The following is a 24,078-nucleotide window of genomic DNA, read 5'->3' as shown; positions in this document are numbered from 1 at the left end:
AATTTAGGGAAGCCACAGCCGCGAGATAAAAAAACCTTGAACGGAGTTAATAATTTTGTTTAATGATTTCGTGAGCGAGAGATTTTCTTTAATGGACAGAAGGAATCACCAGCAAAGTCGTACTATGGATTGTTAAGGAAGAATTCTATTGAAGGCAGTCGAGGAGAAGAGCATAACAATCCGATGATAACGATAATTCTTGAAAGAGAGGTATCAGGTACCTTGAGAGTTGCGGTAGTCCAATGGTTGAGCGTTGGACTACTGACCAGAGGGTCCGGGTTCGATTTCTGGGCACCCTCAATTTTATCTAAACTAATTCTTAGGTACCAGATCTTCCTAGGAACCCATAGCCGGCACAGAGGAAGGATCTGGGCCCCTGTACTCAGATATGTGAATTTCACACGCCGTCGGACACTGGGTGAATTCTACTATCACTTAAAAAACCAACCTTCGGCATTACCGTGCTATTTCTGGGTTTTTACATTAACTTTTACCAATATCTTGATGTGACCAAATAAGATAAAATCACGACCACAATCTAATGAAACAGACACTACCTTCGACAGCTACTGCACAAAATGGTGATGAGAAAAAGCATGTGAAATGGTATATAGAATCAACGAAACATGAAACCCTGGAGGATGATAATAACAGTCAAAGACACCACCGAAATCGATAAAAAACTTTACATTGTAAGAGTGGTCAGTTGTGAACAAACTGGAAAATTTAACTATTTCGAACCGAATGATGTAAATTTGTAACAGAGTAGCTCTATGTCAACAGAATGAACTCCTGGCGGTCATTGATAAGGCACTGAGAAAGAAATAGAATAACATAAAATGATCTTATGGACCAAGTCGAGGAAGTTGTTTCCGACGACACAAAGCGTAATCAATGAATTGAGAGATGCGAATTGGAACACTTTGGCTAATGAGAGAAATATAGGTAACAATTGGGAGAAGTTCATATTATAATCGTACAACAATGTCACAACATGTATTCAAGGTCAGGTGACTAAATACGATCCGAATGTTTGAGGAGTTAATTGCACAGTGCATTGATATACTCGATAAAAACGGTTTCCAAAGAAGACAACATAAACAAAGAATTTACAAGGAACTCCGAGGTACATATAAACATATCCTGGTATGAATAATAAATTATCGTTGCGTAGGTGATAAACATCAGAAGGATATCGAGAATGGAGGACTTTTATGCGGACAAGACTAAGAGGTCAACCTACCCTGATGTGCGCATTTCACACGCCGTCGGGCTTAGTACTGGGTAAACTCTATCATCACCTACCAAACTGACCTTAGGGTTGATTTCTGTGTTTATGGTTTTTTTATGAGGATCCATGTGCATTAAAATACGGTGAACTAAATGAAGGTCATTAGAGGAAATAACGCACTAAGAAGATTTGAAGAGACGGAAAGGGAAAGAAATGAAAGAAATAGCTGCTGAAAGTCTAGCCTTGCACCCTTGACGATGTACAGGCCTGTATTTTGATATATCGATGAATCTACTTGCACTACTATTTAAGTAGTTACATCGACACATGCTTCCGAAAGAACCTCTGGAGTAAGTCACTTAAAAGCGCGAACTAATAATCGCTTAATCGTCTCTTAGAGGTCGCCAGTGAACAAGTCCGACCGGAAGAGAAGACATGGTCGCGGCTGCCCCAAGCCTCCACCGGTCCTCCCACTCTTGGAGGGAACCCACTGTCTACCCGCCCACCTTACCACTGTAACGTCGTTACCCTGCCAACCTCCCCTACATCTCTCCTCAAACCCTACCCTGACCCCACTCCTCAACACACTTTCATTCTTTCTACGACTCCCTTGGGGACCCGCGCCACGCCCTCCCCCAACCATGTGCGTGCGAGCGCGCGTGCATTCAACTCACCTTCTTGCGCCAATTTTACACTCCCGGCAGGGATGGAATGAAATGGCTCGCTCGGAACTTCCGCGAGCGTCTGCGACCGGGCGAAGTAATCAGCAGTAGCCCTCCCCCTCTCGTCCCAACAGTCTCTCCTTCCATCCGCCCCCGCGGGCGAGAGGCAAGCGAGTCGAGAGAGGACACGGAGAGAGGGGTTGGGGGAGAGGTAGAGATGCGCCCAAGGGCCGAAGGGTTTTCTCCCGGGGTAGGGTTTTTAAAGTGATCATCTCGGGAGAGGCCGATTCTGAACTTTCCTCTCCCTACACCTCTCCCCCTTTACTTCCTTCCTCCCTTTCGGTAAAGTGCAATTTTTTAAAGGTTGTTTCCTACCATGTTCTCCGAGGGAGGCTGAAGGGTCGCCGATGTCGAGAGAAGGGTCGCGGGAGATACCATGACCCCCGCGATTGCAGCGCATTGGGCTACTGGCGTCGGATTGGACGTTTACCATGATCCCCAATAATAGCCTTTCCCTTCTCACGTTTCCCTCAGGCAATAACTGAGACCCCTCCGATTTTGAACGTCCCTAAGACTTAATTCATGTGTGTGAATTTAAAATTAGAGTAAAAAACAAAATTGGATTTAAGTGAATTGTGATTATTTGAATTATGCACAGAGGTAATGACTTTTGTATTCTAATCGCTAAGGCTACTGAAGTAGTACTTTATTAAGTACTTATCTTTACCACCACTACCATAAAAGGAGGTTGTAATAAAATTTCTGTGAGAAGCAATGAACAAATTATAAATTATATTGTTCGGGCATAAAGTTACCCTTAGACAGAGATATCTTTCGCAAGTGCAGAATTGCAGCTGAAGAATAGATTTATAGGAGGCTGAGAAAATTCCAATCAAATAGGGAAGGAGTTTTGCAGCCGAACCACAGCATATTCCATAAATATGACCGACAGAATCATGATACGTAACTAAGATCTGCAATCATATGAGTTATTTCCAAATACGATAACTGATCAAAATTATCTTACTAGTTTCCTGACGCTAATTTGTTATTGTATGACAAATAATAAAAACCACTTCCCGATATTTCAATTTTATCTTGAACCCCGAAAACATACGCCAATTACCAGCCTTGGAAGGATTCGTCAGGACCAGGCGTTTTATATTACTCTAGAAAGTGTATTATTATAGATAGATATAGTGTGATCGCCATGTAGTTGAGTGCCTTCAGCGTAAACAGTTTGACTAAGGGTATTACCCAGATTAGGGTATCACAAGAAACCTTTTGGGTCCAAGTAACGGTAATACGATATTTAACAAAACTGCAGAAGGTCCAAAGAAAGGCTGCCAGATATGTACTGGGGAAGCATAACAGGGTGGAGAGTGTGACTGAAATGTTAAAAAGGCTGGGCTGGGAACATTCAATAAGTAGAAGAAAAATGAGCAGACTCTGTGGAATGTTCCGCATTCTGAAGTGAGAGAAAGCTTGGACATAACTCAGGAAAAAGACAGGAAATCCAAATTTTACAGGGAGGAATGATCACAAATTCAAGGTTAATTTCAGGGCACAAAGAAAAAAATAGAGAAAAATTTCATTTCTTAATAAAAAAATTATTGATTGGAACAGTTTACCTGCAAAACTACTCCAGCCCTTTCCTGACAGGGTAAATACTTCTAAGAAAAGATGTAAACAATTTATACAATAATTTAATTGATGTACTGTGTAAAATTATATGCAACAGCTTCGTGGAAGATCAAAATGAGATAAGCGAAAAAAAAATGTAAGTCGCACGTGACAGAGTGTATGGCGGCTAATGTACTGGTTTTTCACCCAGGGTTCGAATCCTGGAGGTGGCAGATCTTTTTATCTTTTTCAGCGGAATCCCGAATCCTGCTTAAGGTTCTGAGGAGGGGGGGGGGGTTAAGCGAGTACGATATATATGACAGTAATGTATTTTCAATTCAATAGCTACCTTTCGTTTTGGCGTTTAATTACATTAAAGAGTAGTCCTAATATCATACACCCTCCCACCGGAATACATCATGAAACCAGGTATTATCGAGATATCTAAAGTAATAATACGAAGATATGTTAGAATAGAGGAGAGAATAAAAAACACTGGAAAGTACGACTTATTTTGAAGGTTAAAAGGTGTATGGGTATTTACAGCTCGACCACCGCAGTCTGTTTCGAGTGATAAAAATTTTAACTGATCATGTAGAAAATTCAGGAATACCTCTCATACATAATTCCGACTCTAATGGAAAATATAATATCATAGTATTACTTTTTACAGGAAGTCAAACGGCGCTCTTGATAGTCATTTTAACCAATTAGGTTATTATTCACTCTCGAGATAACCGAACTGAGAAAAGATGTGATAAAGACAAATATTCACGAAGCGGATTCATAAATAGTAAAAATGCAATTGGTGAACTGGTTTCTTCAGTTCCCAAGGAAAAGGCAAGAGGCTATTTTTTTCGTTTTTGTGAATTACGGATCACATAATGTGCTCTCCGTCGCCTCCCTCGAAGCAAAAGCGGTACGGATGAGAAACGAGCACGAAATTCTCTTAAAAAACAACGGCCGGAGCTACTATTACTTCGGCAAACTCTCTTCATTCTCAACCCGGAAAGTGGACGGTGGAAGTTCCCTCCAGTACAGAGTGCAAATCGTTTGTCTTTGAAGCAAGCAAGCGGAGAAGAAACGAGCGAAAGAGCGTCACCAATATACATACTCTCATGGGGAAGAGAGGAAGGGGCACAAGTGCACATATCTGTGAGCGAGTGCGCATGTACGTTCTGCCGGACTCCCCCAGTCCCCTCCGCCAACGCCTCTCCTACGTTTCCCGAAGTTGCTGGAAACTATCAACGGCACTTGAAAATAGAGAAGTTTTCGCCTTCAAAGCATCGGGTAAATAATTTCGCTCCTCTAAAATTTCCCACAATAATTACTTCCTCAAGAGCGCAGCATTTAGCAGCTACGGCGAAAGAGACACTGTCTCGAAGGGCTCCGTTTTGTGATACCGTCCGTTCGATAGAGGGCGAATACAAGTGCATGCACATCAGGGGTATATTGCGTCGACATAATTTGACATGCAAGTCAATGATGCCCTACTAATGAATTTTCGTTAGGCCAATTTTACAAATTCCACAAGTAATTGTGTGAAGCCAACGAAAAATATTTCGAAAACCTTTATGCAGCTTAAATTGACACAACTATCGAAATTTACGAACGTTGAAAAGCCTCGGGGAGTCATAAAAGCTTCAGCTCTAAATGTTTCGATCACTTTCAGCCATTTAGATAACTATGGCAATTAACCATATGGCGAACGACATTGACTCATTTCATTTGAATCGAGCATTTAGTAGGGGGTTTTTCAAAACTTATATTCCAGTTAATACATACAAGTTGATAGATACAAGAGTGTTGTTCCAAAACCTGCCTACTCCATTACTCTTGTTCCAAAACCTGCCTACTCCATTTAACATAATAATCGACAAAAGATAAGATATAGACTAAGTGCTTTTTAAAAATAATCCTGTGTTTAAAAATATATTTGCCCAAGAAGGTTTTAGTAAAATGTATGAACGTCATTAGATCCACAGCATATACAGGGTTCGTCCGGAAAATAAGTGTACTGAGCTCAGGAAAAAAAATTTATTACACTTTTACATATCTTAAGCTAATATTCCTCAAAATAGGACCCTTGTGAGTCGATACACTTGTTCCAGCGGCGTTCCCATTCCTGGAACGCTCCTGCGAAGGCATCATCGGGAACCTCTCGAAGACTCGTCGTCGACCTCTTCTCTCCCCTCCACGAACATCTTGTGCCACCGAAAGATCATGTTTCTGGACATGGCTGACTCCCCGTAAGCCTGGTTAATCATACCGACAGTTTCGGTAGACGATTTCCCAAGCTTTACCGCAAATTTGATGGAATAACGCTGCTCCAAAAACTTCGGCATCGCGTTCCGTGACGTGGGTCGAAGCGTGGAGGTTCGCGTTAACAGAGCTCCTCACTACACCACAGCTCAGAGCCGACTGCCTTTTTCAGCGTCGCTTGCCAACATACCCCCCTCCAATCGCAGCCCGTCTGAGCGGTGCTGGGCGCGCCTGGAGCGGCGCGCCCAGCCCAGGAGTCAGTAAACTTATTTTCCGGACGAACCCTGTATGATATAATAATATGTCACGGCATCTCCAGCAGTTTCTTGTCATGAATTATTACATTCAAATTCTTAACTTAAAAAGAATGTATAGTTTTTGAACCAGAAAAATCAGAAAATACTTTTCAATAATAATAACCATTTTTCGTAAGATCAAATACACTGCATAAATTAAAAACAAAGGCTCCTACTACTAAATGCCTTGAGTATTAAATACTAAAATGAAAACTTCATTGAATGCCAGCCATAGACAAAAATAATAAAGCTAACATGTTACACTTTTTGATTAACGCAGTAAGGAAACTCCTTGATCATTCACGGTGGTATTTTTTCCTCACAAATGAGCAGTTTTTTTATGTTTTCGGCAGTGAGTACATCACTCCCAACAACCAACTGCCCACTTTAACGGGAGTGCGTGACCTCAATGGAAATAATTCTCAAAGAGCTTCGTGAAGTGGCTTCATGAATTAAGTTCTAGACTGCATTCAAGAGTTTTATTAAAATAGAAAATCGTTGCGGTTTAAAAAGTTAAAGTTAATCAAATAACTACCAAGTATCCGTAGGACTGCAGGTGATGTTGGTCCTTGATAATGTTATGTTTTTTGGCAAGTCTACAGCCGCTTCTCTGCGGCTAATGTACAGTAGGCAAAATTAAATCCACCAAAAAATAGGCTCTGCGTTGAAATAAAGTATTTATTTATTCCATAAGGGACACGGATTTCTGTTCATTGAATAAACTACTTTTCAGGATCCTGTAGGAACCCATCTGCCACCTCAAATGACAGGGAAGACCCTCGGATGACGGAAACTCTTTTCGCAAGTCAGGGGTCAGAAACAGCCCCAGCGCTGGGCATCATTGAACACAAAAATATTACGAAATATTGCTCACACTTGCTCTAACTCGATTAGCTGATGCAGGATTTACACACATGGCCAATTTCACCAAAGTGACTGGGGAAATTCAATGAAATCACATGTCGATTGGTGTGATTTGTCGACAATTGAATTACACAATTTTATTGTTTTCCAATGGACAAGAAAAATAAATTGCGCATTTTGTCACCAAGTGATGAATATGCATTACCTTTATCTTCATATTGTTTTAATATTTGGAATTTAACTAGAAAAATTTCAATGAGAGCATCGTAATAATTATGAGAGTAGCCCGGTGAAGCACACGCAAAAAAATCCTTTCCGAAACGTGATGACGATGAATAACAGTTAAAATAAAGACCGCGTAAGCACCAATGAATGAAGTCACACTAACTAGAGACGTGCTAAGACATGCACGTGGGCCGTAACGGGTACGCAATTACACGTCCGCCGGAGCCGCTAATCCCGTGAGCGTGGAGCCAAGCAAAGGATTACCCAGCCAAGATGAACTAAATGAAGTTCTTCGAAAAGTTTCCTAATGAGAGGAATTAATTTACCGCAGCTAAGACGCTGTTTCCCTCAGAAGAGCATTCGTTTTTTTTCAACTGGAAGCCTGAGTCGTCGCTCTGCAAAACAGTGCCCCAACTGCCCCAGTAATTATCAAATTTATAAGGCTAGTAGTATCTAGCCTAAGATCTGACAAGACCGAGTGCATAAATCAAAGGGAATACACGGCGGGGGAGCGCGAAATGAGATAAGGGGCAAGGAGTTCTGGTACCCTTTAAAAGCAATGCTTCTCAGCCAAGGGCTCCCCTGGGGTCTAGTGGATTAGCCTGTATTCTGGGTGTGAAGGAGAAAACACAATCTTGCCAAAGCGACGAAATTTCGGAATTCGTGAATAATATAATTTCAACCTTTTCCTTAAAATTGCACTAAAATTTATACCCCGAAGCTTTGGTGACTCGATTTCCGCAAGGTAATTGAATAGAGAAAATGGGATGTCTCTCTGTATTTTCGAGCATAATTCAATGATAAAGAGAATTTTTCCATGATAATTTATTATTTTTTTCCTTTTCACATCAAATTTGTTTTGCAAAAATATAGTTTTGTAGTTGTGAGAAAGTGCGATTGCAAGGAAAAAAGCGCAGTTTATCACAATATATTATCGGTACTAAGGAGTGGTATGGGTACTGTCGAAAGACGACGGGAGCCACAGTTAGTGAAGCAGCATTCAATACAAAGTGCTCCATGTATTCTCTGGAAATTATGCTCGCTTCCATTTTTAAACATTAAGAATAAGATCGAAACTTTGACCAACAATAGGAAACAATTAGAAAAACAAGACTTACGTGAATAAAGAAATGCAAACATCCGAACTATCATTTCGTCCATTTTAAAGTCACCCTTATACGCAAACGAAATACGTATACAAAATATTATCTTCCACAAAGAGAAAATTTTATGTGAAAGATTTCTTGAAAAACGGGAGGACGCGGCATTTCGGGAGTAGAGCGTTGGACTACTGAAAGGAGGGCCAGGGTTCGATTACCGGGTACAAATCTGGGTAACTCAGCTTCACCTGAACTGTGATTTTTCGGGCACCAGAACTTCCTGGGAAACCATTGGCGGCACACTTATCTTCCTTATAGACTTTTATCTTGGAAAATAATGGGCGCTTGAGGCAGTAGCGGATTTAGATTGGGGGAGGGCCATTTCTAAAAATTAACAATAATAATATTCAAGCCTTTTTTCCAACAGCAATGCAAACTATATTAAATTTTAAGTAATTGCCTTACTTTTAGAAACTGAAAAGCACCCTACCATAGATATCGTCGTCAGCAATCAAACAGTACGAATTTCAAAGTAACTTTCCTACCGCAAAGATGAAAATTTAATTAGTATAACCCACTCATCCCTCACCCAAGCACAATGAACCTCTTTTTTTTTACCTCAAACCCTTTTGTGGTGTATCGCAATTAGTAACAACTGGGCTTAATTGGCACTTAATCGAGAAGGAAGGCAGATGGTAACTTAAATTTTTTTCGAACAAGTTTTTCCCCATTCGATCCAGAACAATCTTTTACTCAGAGGTGAGAGAAAACTTCTTAAATCAGGGGGCCATTTAAAAAAATTATAGCCCCACGGGAAGGGAGGAGGTAAGGTCGGTAGGGATTCCGCCCTGCCGCGGCGGAGGTCGGCAAAAATGCTGGGGAAAAACACCCCGCGGCTATTCTCTCTCCCTCGATCCACCCATGCATCCCAGAGGTGGTTGCAGTCGCTGGGAGAGGAAGGCGTGAAAAAGGGGAAGCGGGGCAAGGTGGAGAGGAGACACAGAGGTAAGGGGAAGGGTTGTGTGGTCTAGGAGTGCATTAAATGAAAGCAGAGAATACACACAGGAGTTGTGTCATAACGGATCGGTGCTTAACGAATCGAATACCTAAGTGATGTTTTTTGGAAGATCGATCGCACCGACACAAAAAATGCCAAAAACTTGTTTTTACAGCGAAAGCAATGCTAAAACTAGGTCAGACAGCCCTCGAGCACTGAATACATTACAATTAATGAAATAAATGTATAATTCACCATGTGCTTGAAGCAAACGATTAATGGAATTCGTGTCATTTGGGCTATTTCCAAGGGCAATCCGAACAATTCGGTGGAAATAATATAACTTAAAATAAGAGTACATTGTAGAAAATAGACGAATTATCTGGAAACCATACATGTCTCGGACTTCACCGGAGGGGGGGCAAATGAAGAGTCGGAATGGGTAGTTCTACGCATGGGAGTAACGTAGGGATATCCACAATCAACTGTTCTTTCACATATATGCAGAGGAAATGGTAAGAGAGGCATGGGAGGTTGGAGTGAAATTAGGTAGGGAATCTATGGTCAGTTAAGCTTGTGGATGATCATGGCTTTAGTTATCCAGTTAGCCAAGGGGTTCCAGTCATTAGTTAGAGCTTTGCAGGATTAGTGTGAAAGGCAAGGAATCAGAATAAATGACGAGAAAATGACGGTAATGAAATCCATTAGATAAGACGAAAATAAACAATTAAGTGGGGATAGATAAACAAGAACATGTAGCGAAATTCACTTAAAATTCTATTTAGAAAAGCTTTCGGAGGAAGGTTTCGGGCAGAGTAGTAGAGACATTAACGGATATAAAGCAAAGTAAAATATTAAGTATATTAACACTACTTCAAGGAAACGGAAGTTGATGGCAGACACCTTAATTAAAGACATAGAGAAAAAAACTAGTGAACTCTTTAGTAGGGATGGTAGTCAGGTATAACTCGATAGCTTGATGATTGCTGCAAGAGGATAATTACAGTCCCAGGGACTTTTGAGATGTAGATGTGGAGAATGAGTGCCGAAAGAAAAATCGAAGTTCTTGGTGAGGGAAGAGAGACGGCAGTGGGGAAAAATTCGATGAAGGTTGAAAGAGTGGAGGCAGGTCAAAAGCAGCAATTGAATGCTGAAGATGGTAATATGAGAGGACAGTGCTGGGAAAGTGAGGTAGAGAATTAGCGCTTTGGATTGTATAAAAGGAGGTAGAAAACTTGAAAAGCTATAAATAATGGTTTGTAGTAATATTTTTTATGGGTTTTAAGGATTTATTGTATAGTAATAGTTAGGGATGAGGAGTAAAGTAGTGTGCAGCACAGGATCCATCAAAAACCTACCCTAAACCGGCAGACAACTGCAAACAATTTTACTTACTGGGACAGCAGGTACTCCACCTAAGTATCAAACTTGGCCGCAATTGATAGAGCACTTTTAGAGGAACGGATGACACATGCTTAAGTAGGCCTTCCGTGAGGACTTCTATCTGATCCACGACGCTTAGGATGGATTTAGAAAATGATTTATCGATATTTTCTTTTCTACGCATATCGATTCCCATCGTCGTTTGATATGAATACGATAGAAACCCTGAATTGATTCCTTCGTTTTAGTGAGCGCTTGTAATAAAATCAGGAACCAGAAAGATGAGCCAGTGATGACACACGAATACCCTGAGACACAATGACTTAGCTAGGAGCAAAAGAGAAGTGGAACTAGAAGGAAATATTCCACGTAGAAAAGAATTGACAAACAAATATGTAAATCAAGGAAAAGCATCAGGTTGCAACAGAAAAGGTATTGAATAAATAAAAATAGAGAACTGAAGTTAGCCAATCTTTGGGTTAAACAGACTTACCAGAATACCGATTTTTTCACTGAATTGATTCGTATAATGCGATTATAATCTATTATTTCCTCCGAACCGCCCATATCTATCTGCGTGGAATAAACTGATGCGCAGCGCGGAGACTTGCGCCGGAATGTGAAAAAGGGTCGACGATGCAAAAGAATAAGGTGAAGGGATATGAGGGAGGGTGTATGGGGGAGGAGGGTGGCATGGAGGCGAGTCCGCGCGAGGAAAGAGGTGTAAATCGAATCCCGAGGGGAAATAATATGGAGCGGTGGGATTGGAGGGAAGGGTGACGGAAAGAGAGAGCGGTGGGTGGGTGAAGTAGGGGATGGGATGAAATTCGGATCACCGAGGAGACGAGATTTACGGAGATTGGCAGGGCGTTGGATGGGCGACGGCAAGGGCTGGGTGGGTTGGGTGGATAGCGGGGTTAAGGGGGGAGGTGAAAGCGGCGCGGCGGGTTAACGGGGGGAGTGGGACTACATGAAATCTACAGATCATTCTGTTTGAGCGTGCCACCGCGTACTGCAAAACAGCCGCCGAAACACACAATCCCATCCCCTTGAATTCACATCCCACTAAAAAAAGGTCGCGCCTGGGATACGTGAGTATTACGCGCCCGTCGACAGGGCGCCTATCACCCATATTGGTCAACCTCCACTTTCCTCTTCACCAATTGCAACTTTCTTTTCTCCTCCCAGTCCACTCCTCGCATCTCCTGCATACTGCATCACTTTACTGGTTCATTCCAACTTCGGTTATATTTTCGAAATTGTGTTACAGTCACTACGCGATCGAAATACTATACGCTTAAGAATTCTTTTTATGAGTTTCGTGTTTCGTGTGGCTTCTTCCTTTGTTTTCACACGAACTGCCCCTTCTTGAGGCTGGTCCGCGGCGTCTGGAGCATTTTTCCAAACCACTGTGGCATGGTGTGATGTGACTAGTCTGATTTTGTTTAATGGGTCCCTGGCGCGGGATTAAAATCCCGCTAAACCACTTAGTTACTTGTGACCAGGGCGTGCTGTTCTTTTGCGAGGAAGTTTTAACTTCCTGGAAGATATTCATTTACAGTTATTATGCTGTAACTTGTGGTTGTCCCTGGTGAGACAATTGGCCTTTCGCAAATAACCGTAGGGCGTGAGGGTGTGTAGGGTAAGTGAAGGACTGCATTGGGCGATAGACTTGTGTGGGTTGGTCCCCGGCGTTGGATTAATTTTCCCACATATCAATCCACAGGAAGGACGCCTGACCCCTTATTTAATTTTTTGAAATGAATGTTTTAAATTTTTTTGTCCACCAAATTGATTGCGTTTTTAACGAAACTATTGGTACACCTTAACCGAAAGTGCGGGAAAGGCTATAGTCTTAGTTATTCATGGGGTTTTGTTTATTCGTTACAAAGTTTCTTCGTTTATGCGTCATTGCGTTGGAAATCGAACTCTCTGTTTGCATATTTTCTCCTCTCCTTTCCAATCCCCTGCGACTCCCTGGCAAGAATTTGATCGGTGACTATCTACTAGATGGCTTCGCTTCGGTATTGTCTTCTTCTGTGCCCAAAATTTCAGGGCCGTCCAGAACTTAGCACAGTGCGGTAAACTGCGTAACTGTGGCAATTGTGGGCATATTTTCCCTCGCACGCAGCATTATTAGTTTTGAATGTAACGGTTCCACAGAGGGCGGGGATCTGGCTATGGATACGTTTTATGCCCCTTCTTATCAGTTGGCTTTTATAAACATCTACTAAATAATTTGAAATATGTATTTCATAAGTTCCCAGCGAATGCTACTAATGAAGTCAAGGTGGTGCGCTTAATTACCTACGTCTCGATAGCTGAATCTTGCTTTCGTTCTCAGGGGGTAGACTAAACGCATTAGAACAGACACAGCCATAGAAACGTTGGCCATTCAGCATCTAATGTCATTTGTGATTTAGCAGTTTTCAGTTATTCAAGGCCCGGTTCTCAATGCTTTAAGTCTATTTACGATTCCTCTGAAAATTCGTGAATTTAACATATAACTTTCAATTTCACATACTACGTGCTTTAGGGAAGTAACAAGAGCTGCACCATTAATTACCATAAGCAGATTTTGTATATGTAAATTGCAAAGGCTTGTATAACACTTTCTGACGTGAAAACCAATGTAATATCGTATTGCGCCATGCTATATTTTCGGGTGTGCCCTATTGATAATGGGCAAAAATTTTTCGGAACTCGGAATGCTTTAGCTGGCCAATGCAAAATCCTTGGCAATTATCGTAGTTGAATTAGTAAAAGTACCTGGCCTTTCAGCCATGGGTATGTTGTCTTGCGTGTATCTGGGATGATTCTTCAGTTTAATATTAGGCGAGGGACAAATTCTGAAGTTAACTGTTTTAAATATTGTATTGAGTCCGTGTGTTAAATGTGGGGAAAAAGGTATTTTTTTTATAAATCTCAGCTGTCGTTTATAGCTTGTAAAAGAGTGCTCTATAGAAGCCTTAACTTTGCGGAATTTCATCGTTATCTAGTCATTGAGTTAAAATTCACGATTTGTTTATTATATTGAGGTTGTGACATTTGACTCAGTTATTTTATATCTACCTACATGCATTGTACAGTTTGTGATTCAATGTTTAAATTGATGTTTTCCTGGTCTATCATTAGTTCTTAAAAATCTTTCTTTTAATCAATGTCTTCTATATTAGTTAATTCATTGTGATATTTTTTCCCCATAGGATGATTCTACAGAAGCCTCTACATTTTTTAAGCGAAAAAAGAGTTCGTGAATAACGATTCGGATCACGAACGACGACTCATCTCTTTCTCCCCATTATTTTTTATTTAAAATAACGACTGTTTTTTTCTGGGAATATTTCTCCCTCCCCACTCATAATGGTTTTCGTCACTGATAAAAAGGGCCACTCAGTTGTTTGACCTTTGATCCATATTTCTCATCCTTAATTTGCCCCTTCCCTTATCTCCCGGTCTCATTCTACCCTCCTATGCGTGTACACCCCGCGTGTCTTATCAACCGATTCAATCCATCTTTACAATGCAGTTTTCATCTCCGTTTAGTGTGCAGAACATGAGCACAATGTGATTGAAATACGCATAAGTGGTCATTTAATATAAACATATTTATATACACACGCCCATATTTCGTGTTGCTCCTTCGCCTGCTTTTCTTACGCTTCAGCCTTTTCAGTTCAGCTACTTAGAGCATATAGTGTCGTGTGGTGTCATTTGTTTGTGTAACTGCCCCTACCCGAAGCTGGGCCCTGCCATCTGGAACAGCAACTTCGCAAACAATTTCGGGGAATCTGGTGTGACTGCTGGTGTGATTGTGATAACTTGGTCCCTGGTGCGGGATTAATTTCCCCCTCAACCACTTAATTGCCTGTGAACAGGGTGTGATGCTCTTTTATGAGGCTGTTAAACTCCCCGGCAGAAGACCACTAACAGGTAGTATGTCTGTATCGTGTGGTCGTCTCTGGCGAGATATCAATTTTTCCGCAAACAGCCGCAGGTCGTGTGACTATGTACCTTATAGTGTTGCTCTCTTATGAAGTCTTTAAAGTCACCGGTAGAAAACCACTAACAGGTAGTGTCTGCATCCTGTGGTTGTCCCTGGCGAGAAATTGACTTTCCCGTTAACAAACATAGAGCGAGCGGGTGCAGAGTACGTGGGTCATTGCTTTTTGATGATTTACTAGGGTGAGTTTCTCCATAGCACTGGATTAATTTCCTCACGCATCAGTCTACTGGAGGGGCTCCTCTCCCTATTTATTTAATTTTTATTTCGCATCTTTTAATACGAGTGACTAATTTTTACGGTTCACAAGAGAATGTTCACATTTACTTTAAAGATATTCATTCCTTGCTGAGCTTCATCGTTATGCGATATCATCATATGAATACGGAATTTACTAACACTACTACACGCTAGGATTCAAATAAAATTTAATTGTGCATAATTTAAACTTAATTACTGGTATAAACTATATCAGATTGAAATGTTTAAAACAGAGTTGACATTTCGCGAAATTAATTAGTAATGTAGGGCATGTATTGGTCCCCCCAACACACTTCACCAGTCCTATTTAAGCTTCCTAACTGAAATCAACTTGCCTCCTATTAACTTTCTGCGAAATCCTACCCCTTCCTTGAACTGCCACGTGATTATTTAGGCCGGTTGATGAAGAATAAATGAAGACCAACTGGATGTCAACTTCTCAACTATCAGACAAAGTCTGATATTTCACTTCACATATTAGCGTGAATACCGGTGGACAATTGTTTCATGTCTAAGTCAGAGTAAGTATTGTTTCAATGAATGGCGAAAATAAAAAGTAGTCGGTTGGCGTGATTAGTAAGACTCGGTAAAGTTTAAAATTAACGTGAAATTACAGTTGGAACTCCGTGCACACGCTCTCTAGCAGCTATTCCGTACTTCTTAGCAATATTTTTCGCAAATGAAGTCATTACAAAAGCGAGTAATCCAACAGAATCATTATACACATGTAAAATTATAAGAAAAATACTAGTGGATTTCACGTATTTTTATTTTGCAAGACGGGTTTCATCAAATAGCCGAGCTTAAGGTCTATTTGATGAAACCAGTCGTTAGAAATGAAATTCTGTGAAATTTACAAATTATTTTATAACAAAGTAATAAATACTGTAACCATCGAATCCACAACCACGTCCGCCATTAATTTCATCTAACACAGTTTTGGGATGATTAAAATAAGGGCCTCACAATGTCTATTATTACAATTTTAGATTTTGGTTTAATTTTCTTCGATTCATTCCATACTCCCAGATTAATGATGGAAATAAAATAACATCGCTCCCTGTTAAAATATCTGCATTCTTCTTGCATGTCCTTATATCAGAAATATTCCTCTACTTCCTTTGCAGAATAATTGGTACCCCGATGGGCAAATGAATACACTCTAATAACCTCACAATTTTACCCCGTTGGTTCTGCCCGGGTTACTATAGACTAATTCAAAGGCAGAAGGCTCAAATTCCGCGTGGGCCGTGGGAATCAGCCTTGGCTGACTGAGCTCTTAAAAATCCAATTACCACAGGGATCAAATTCTCCCAGTGTAATCAACGGACCGTCTAGGCTATTGTCACATGAGCCCATAGAAAGAAGTGGTGCGATGGGAGGAGAAAAAAAACGAGTCAGGAAGCATTAGGCATGGCTAATAGGGGAAGCAATCGGGATGGGATTAAATACTTAGAGGGCAAACAAGTTCTCAAGCCCAGTAAAAAAAGGGCTGCACATATTTGTGCGTCTGCTTTATTTGCGATTACGGGGATTCAGAAATGAACACTAGCCAGTTTTTTCCTTAACATTTTCGAAAATTTGAAAGGGCATTAAAAAATTACTCTATGCAATCATTAATACTAAAAAGATCACATATTTTTCCTTCCTGGAGCTACACGATAGAGATTGCGCAGTAAGACTACCCCTTTTCCACCAATATTTTGTGCGGTTTCGCAATTCGCAAATTTGCTCAAGAATGTACGTGTAGTTAAGAGTAAAAGCGAGTATTTCCATTGCATGAAGCGAATCTGCTTTCTAATCAACATGTTAATCTTTTCTCTCAAATTTGATTTTTTTATCTTTTTAAGTCTCTAGCGCACGTCATATGACGAATATAATCTGGAGACTATACGAGAGGTCATTTCGTGATTTGTAGAAAGAGTTGTTTATCGTACACGACCTTGGGAAGTGATTGCACACATGGTTTGTTCCGGATCAACTCCCGCGAACTATCCCAACCCTTCACTCGGCAACTCTCCCGACGATATTCATTGCATTGGGAATTGTAGGTGGAATTAAATTGGGAATCATGACGAAGTCATCTCTGAGAGAGAGAGAGACCAGCGCATCCAGGATCGACTTTCGTGGAGGCCCATTCAGACCACAACGACACAATGCGGGGGAGATGACTAAAAGTCACAGTTGAAATGTAACAGTTCTGTTCAAGCTCAACTTAATTCAATTTTTTCCTTAATATTTTCACAATTCATTGGAATCGAATAAAATATATACAATCAAAGGCATCTAATGGGGGATGTGGCCCCCACGAAAACCCACTGGATTTGCACTTGATTGAGAGGCACAGAGAAACGAAATTTCTTGAAGAATATGAATTCAAATTTCCCCCTTAAGTGATAAACCTGAATACATTTGGCGACATTAGGTACCCTAAATAACAGTTAAATTATATGTAGCAGATAATTAAGTTATAACTACAACAATTAAACTGCTTTCCATTCTTAACAGCGAAGAGAGGCTAAAGAGACCTCGGGGAGAGAAAATCCATGAATAGTGATCAAACTACCACGAGAGTGTGTTGTATGTGAAGCGATAGTCGAGATTGCTGAGTGATTGTAACAATTATTGGGAGCGATGAGTTAAACCCAGCGACAACGCGCGCATGTATCATAAGGGCAGGCAAATGCCGAACTAAATCCGTTCGTTTTTCGAGTCAATCCTTAACCCATCCAGCGCGGTAAATACCACACCCCACCCAAAATTTTTAAAAAGGTGGCCATGATTTAGAATGGTTAATCTGCAACTAAAACTAGAATAAGAAGTGAACCATAACATCATTATGGAACCATTACACGAGCATTTTTCCAGAGTAAAGGTTCCAATACCAGATTTCGCACTTCGTGGGCTTTGTCTATAGGGTTAGACTAGCATTTACAATGACTATACGACAAATTTGGGTACTTTTGCACACATAACCTAATGAACAAAAGGTTCCGTACGGGGCACTCAAAGTATGTGGTTTTCCCGAAATGTTGTAACACCAGCTCAGCATACCTATCTTTCTTCCGAAGTCTTGAGGTTGGAGACGTTGCTGCAGATTTAATATAGGATGAAACAATATACCCACTTACCCCCCTCCACCACTGAAAATGATAGCAATTGGTTGTCGAAGGTAAGCTTAAAAACATACAGTGCTCCGAGAATGTCTGAGTGGGACATCCCAGGTGTCCTTCGGAGAGATGCGTACGACATTATTGGGAGAAGAAATGAAATCTTCCCTTGATGGATTCGTAGTAACGCTCCGCCAGCCAGTTGCCCGAAGGAAAACATGCACAATAGATCCTGATCACCAATAGGAGAGATGATACGAGGGATATTAATGGAAGTGAGTGACTAGATACTTCGATACTGCGAGAGTATTTGAGTATGAAGGGAGAGAGTAAGAGAGTGGGAGGAAAAATATATTCCATTGATCCAAAGAAGAGACTAAACAAATAGACAACTCTAAGTACATCCAACAATTATATCGATACATGCTAACAGTGGCAGTGATCACATTCAAGGCCATATATGAGTAACGTGTACAAACATATGTTAAGAAAACTTAGATTAATGAGTGCTTTGACATGATTGGACTAATTTGCTTACCGCTTGTAACTTGTTAAGTGACGCTAATTTCAACAATAGCAAACTTGAAAGATCTGATGTTTCTGGCCGGATGGTATGGATGAAGTTCTCTCGGTTTCAGTCGAAGCGCTGTGAACGACGACAGAGTTAGATGTCGAAACGTTGACCGCTAATTTCGTTATCCGGCAGTAAACCTGAGAGAACTTCACACAAACGATAAATGCACTTTCATCTGCAACGCAATCTCCCACACCTTAGTATTTTAGAATAAACAAATAGAAAACATATGCCTGCAGCATGAAAATCATGAGGGCATCGTGAAATACACGAATGGGAATAAATAAATGCGTTTGATAGAGAAAAGAATGCAAGACATGCCTCAGATCGGATCAGATCAGAAGGGCCTCAGATAATTGTAACTCGACATGCCTAATATCTGAATTTAATGAAAATATTTTTTTCTGTTTGCTCCTTTACGCAGGGCCCCTTGGACGAAGGCAACGGCCGGGAGGGGGGGGACGGGGTCAACCACCGCCCTCTAACTTCGTCCCCTGCGAGCGAGTCGACGAATACCACCACCGCAACGGATGCGCTATGCCCATCCAGTCGGGCGGAGTGATGGCAAGGCGGAGGCGGCGGACTACGGCGACCACCTCCGTGCCCCTGGTATTTCGCCTGCTGCTGGCAGCCGCCCTGGCCGCGGAGGTCGCGGGGGCCAGTGGCGGTTCATCCTCGCCCTCTCTGCGCACCTACGCCTCTCCATCCTCCTCCTCCGGCTCCTCCCCTGCCTACTCGCAGTGTCCCGCACATGCCGATATTCAACCCTGCGCCTGCACCGTCAAGAAGAATGGTCTGGACCTAATCTGCGAGTTCACGGATGCCTCCAAGATCAGTAGGGCGATGGACACGCTGAAGGGGCGCCAGGGAGTGGTGCTCTACTATCTCAAGCTGCGCCACAACTTGCTGCCCAAGCTGCAGGCATTCGTATTTCTGGGTCTGGACATCCGCCACCTCACCATTCACAACAGCAGCCTGGCTGTGGTGGAGGAGGCGGCCCTCTCATCCGTGGGTCGCGCCCTCACGCAACTCGACCTCTCGCAGAATGCCCTCGGCTCCGTGCCCTCGCCTGCGCTTCGCTCTCTACACCACCTGCTCATCCTCAACCTAAACCACAACCGCATCTCCTCCCTCAGGGCCGGCGCCTTCCAGGGTCTAGATACCCTCGAAATCCTCACGCTTTATGCTAACAAGCTCGCCATCATTGAGCCAGGGGCCTTCAAGGGACCGGACAAGTGAGTAGACTTCAACTCAAAATTGGATCTGAACTATCAGTAATACTGCAACTGAAGTAGTGAGTCAAAAACTTAAAAGGAGAAATAACAGAATCCATTAAATGATGGACACTTTTTTCACGCCTGTGGTAATTCAAATTCCTAAGGATGTCTTTCCTTTGTCTTCAGAAGCCAGGTTGGTCTAGTAGTAGAGAATTGGATACTAAAGAAAAAGGACTTAAGTTCAAAGCAGAATGAGAACTAGAGAATATTTTTAGAAATAATATGTTCGCTTTTTCAAGATAAGACTACAAATGCAAAATATATTTTTAGTTAACCATGTGTTAATACAAATCCTAATGATTTTTATTGCAGTACATGCATAAGACACTTTTCACCATTACTCGATGGAATTTCTCCATTGTATAGAAAACAGAAGCAGCAATTTTAAAATTAAAATTTATTGATGACCATGGTTTCACCAGTGTGTGGCACCATGAGGTCAATAATTATTAATTTTGTAATTGCTGTGTTTCTGTCATCTATGCACTTCATTCCGTTTCTATTTCATTTTCTTCTAATGTTATTATATATGAGTCTTCTCCAAGCAACACCTCTTTAACTTATTGAGAATGTTGTGTAGTATAAATGTAAAATGGATACATAGGTGAATACAGGTATTACCTGCATATGCAAAATGATTAACCTTTGATTAGTAATATAAAATCTCCAGAATCCAACTCTCTACCACTAAACCAATCTGGCATCTTAAGTCAAAGGGTTAGTACTAGTGGTTAGGTACTTTGCTCACAAATATTCCTTTGAAAGCCGATAATTTTTATTGCCCCAGATTTATAAGCCCAGACGCTGAACTTAAATAAGGATATCCATCAATCTTCACTATAATATATTAAAGACCTACAGCATTTCAATAATATTTTTGTAACAACTACAACTTTCCAGCTGTCTATGGTGAGCTGTCATAAGTATCAAGCTGAAATCAGTTGCAGTGGTATTGGTATTTGCCTTCAGAAAGTGAAAATGTACTTACTATAAACTGCACCCCTGTAAATCTGTGTTGAAACCTAATGTTTGAAAGTATTAAATGACTTTAAGGTGATATGAGGATTGATGCCATTATAATTCCCATTCATTATGGTACACTCAACATATGCAAGATTTGAATCATGTCTAAAAAGGGCAACAGTGGCACTGCTCTGTTTTTCACAAGACTTTTGCAAAAGACTGTACATTCATGTGGTGTACCATATAGTGGCAGTGTTATTGCCTCAAACACAAAAGCCAATAGAATAAACTTAACCTTTTTTCAGTTACATGTTTTTCATCCTTATTGACAGACCTAGTGGCATCAATATAATTACAAATGATTGTACCAAAGTTTCAATATCATAGGTATTAGTCACAAAATAATAGAATCAATTTTGAAGTTGAGCTTCTGACTTTCCTGCGTAGAATATTTGACCATGTTGAAACTCATCTACAAATGGCAGAGAAAAACAGCAAAAACTACCCTGATGTGTATAACAACTAGCACATTGTAGAAGCAACATAATTATAAGAGTATAGCATTATGTTTATAAAATATCAACACTAGCATTATATTTATAAAATATCAACACTAAAATATGTACTCCTAGTACCCAAATTCTTTTAATAATTGCTCAAGTTTTTAAAACTCTCAGTACTGTCAAAATTTGTTTTCCTAGAAGTAGAAATGAAATAATCTCACTGAATAAAATTTCAGTTGCTGCGTCCAGCATAAGCTTCAACAAACAGCACTTATCCTCATCTAAGAATAAGTTCCATCAAGTTATTGAATATAGTCGATTAATAATATTAAGAAATAATTGATTTAGGCCCAAGAATTTGTGAATAACTCCCCTGGGGTTTTTTGCTGCATTTATTATTCACTTTTCTTCCAATAACTTTCTTCATTGTGCCATTCATTGGTTATTTGTTCCATCCATTTTATCTTCTTTATTCTTCAGTTACAACAGTGCTTCCAACCTCATTATTGGTGCTTGCATTGTCTATACATCACTGTCATAGCAGTGGCACACTGCAGACTTGTCTTTATGAAGACTTTCATTACTTCAGAGTTAGTGCTACTGGCAGCTAGGAAAGAACTTCTGATAGAACACTTCTTTGCTTTGTCTGTTCAAATGACATATTTACTTTTTGCTGCTTTGGTCATTTCTAACTCTGCTTTCTACATAGCAATACTTCTTCCATACACTTATTTCAGTATTTGATCCCTCAGTTCAATATAAGAGTGGCCTGCTGCTCTATTACAGACCAACATTTTGTTTCTCTTCAGGCAGTGCCTCCCCAATACCTTGTCCAGTGTTAAGTAGAAAAGTCTCTCCTTCAGATCCTCTTCTCTCTCTGACACAATGGCTATCACATTGGCAAAATTCTACTTTAGCACTCATTTTTACACCACAGACACACACTAAGTGATTCCCAACAGTTCATTTATGTCCAGCTGGGATTATTGTGTGTTTTTCTACAACTGCAAATTCAATGAATGTCTATTGGTTCTTTACATTGCATTATATATCTAGACATCATCTAAGGACCAAAATATCATTGCTTCAACTTTTCTTTAATCCAAACTGGTCTTATTTTATTTGGGCTTCCATTTTGTAGATGGTTTTTGTCAATTTCTTCAATGCATATATTATCAGTCAAATGGCTTAATAGTCATCACATTTACCTGCAGTCTATTTTTGGAAATTTGTAGTCATGTTCCCTCTGAAGTACATTTTTATATTTTGTTTCAAATTATAAGGAGTTAACGTTGCACAGCTTCGTAAAAGTCTTATTTCCAACATTTTTAAGAATTTCAGATGATATATCATTCATCCTGGGGCCCTTGCTTAAATGTAGGCCCTTAACATTAAACTTTGCCCTCAATACAGTGCCTCCTTGACTATTTCCATTAATGTGCATAATCACCCAATTATTTTTGCATGGAGAACTTCATCATTTTAAAAGATTCAGAATTTTCTTTCTATTTTAACTTCATATTCAATTTAAAATTCCCCATTCAAGTCCAAAGCTGTAATGTGTGTTGAACTACTTGCAGTATTTTCTCTTCTATATGCTAAATCAAAATTAAAGTGAGGAACATTCACGATGCAGAGGAGTATTGATAAAGAAAAGCCTACACTAATATAAGGAGTAAAAACACTTCACTTAGTGCAGATTTCAGACCCATAAAGGAACAATAATGAAAGATGCTTTGTTTTTTTGTCCGTTTTGCATCAGACACTATCTTATTCCTAGGAATAAAATTATTGGAATTGAACTACTGAAATGGTATTTGAAAGTATGTTGAAATAATGTCATTTAGGGTTTAAGGATGTTATTTACCTTCATAGCAACTTCTACTGCTATAAGAACTTGAATCCTATCCCCAGGAAACTAAAGCGGCTGAACATTGGAGCAAATGAGTTGACATCTGTGCCTACAGAGGCTTTATCAACACTGGATACCCTCAGGAAGCTGGAAATGCAAGAGAATAAGATCTCGGAAATCTCAGAAGGGGACTTTGCAGGTAAAAGTAAACATTTTAAATATGGAAATTACCAACAGTACTCATAAAAATGTATTTAATTGGATATTTTCAAATAACTCTATTATATAAAAGTGGCCCAAGTAGGTATGCATTGATGCTACTGTATTATCAAATACGTATTAATTATAGGTGATCAATAATAAGGTATGTATTTGTATTTTCTTGAACTGCTGTGTTTTGAGGTACCTCCTACTAGAATGGATATGGATATGATTTTAAGTATATTTCTCAACACGGGCATATGTTCTTAAACTTAATTATCAATTATTGGAAATGCAAACATTTTATCTCGCAAATTTATAGATTAACTTTAATATACTTTATTCCTCAGGGAATGCAATTGAGTACAAAAGATACTATTGTGTGCATGAGAAAAATTTTGGAGTAGCTTTATAAAGAAAATAGCATTTTTGTCTACTATGAACAAGTTTCAAGAGTGCAGCTGGAATTTAATCATTTTTAGTGTATAAACTAATTTCCAGTGTTTTTAACATGTCATGTACATAAAATATAAGTCCTAATAAAAGCTGTAGTAAATTGAATTTTCTTGAGCATTAGATACCCTATCTTGCTTTGTAACAAAACTATGTTATCTTACAAGATGCTACAAAACATGAGTTTTCTGATTGATATGTGATATTCAGTTACTTAAGGGTTCCATCTTGAATGCAC

The 24,078-nt window shown here is 40.1% G+C and overlaps 1 protein-coding gene across 3 annotated transcripts in view; it reads left to right on the top strand.

Annotated features, from left to right (window-relative positions):
* Positions 1-24,078, top strand: part of LOC139692379 (leucine-rich repeat-containing protein let-4) — a 521,846-nt gene that overhangs the window by 479,729 nt on the left and 18,039 nt on the right. For all 3 annotated transcript variants that reach the window (XM_071590539.1, XM_071590540.1, XM_071590541.1), the window contains 2 exons: positions 19,016-19,826; positions 23,249-23,385. In XM_071590539.1, coding sequence (XP_071446640.1) covers positions 19,016-19,826; positions 23,249-23,385 — 948 coding nt within the window. The remainder of the gene's footprint in view (positions 1-19,015; positions 19,827-23,248; positions 23,386-24,078) is intronic.

The sequence above is a fragment of the Hetaerina americana genome, unplaced genomic scaffold (genome assembly GCF_022747635.1).
Source record: "Hetaerina americana unplaced genomic scaffold, ioHetAmer1.1.p SCAF_4, whole genome shotgun sequence".
NCBI lineage: Eukaryota > Metazoa > Arthropoda > Insecta > Odonata > Calopterygidae > Hetaerina > Hetaerina americana.
The sequence above is the reverse complement of the archived record's forward strand: the minus strand, read 5'-3'. Positions and strand labels throughout refer to the sequence as shown.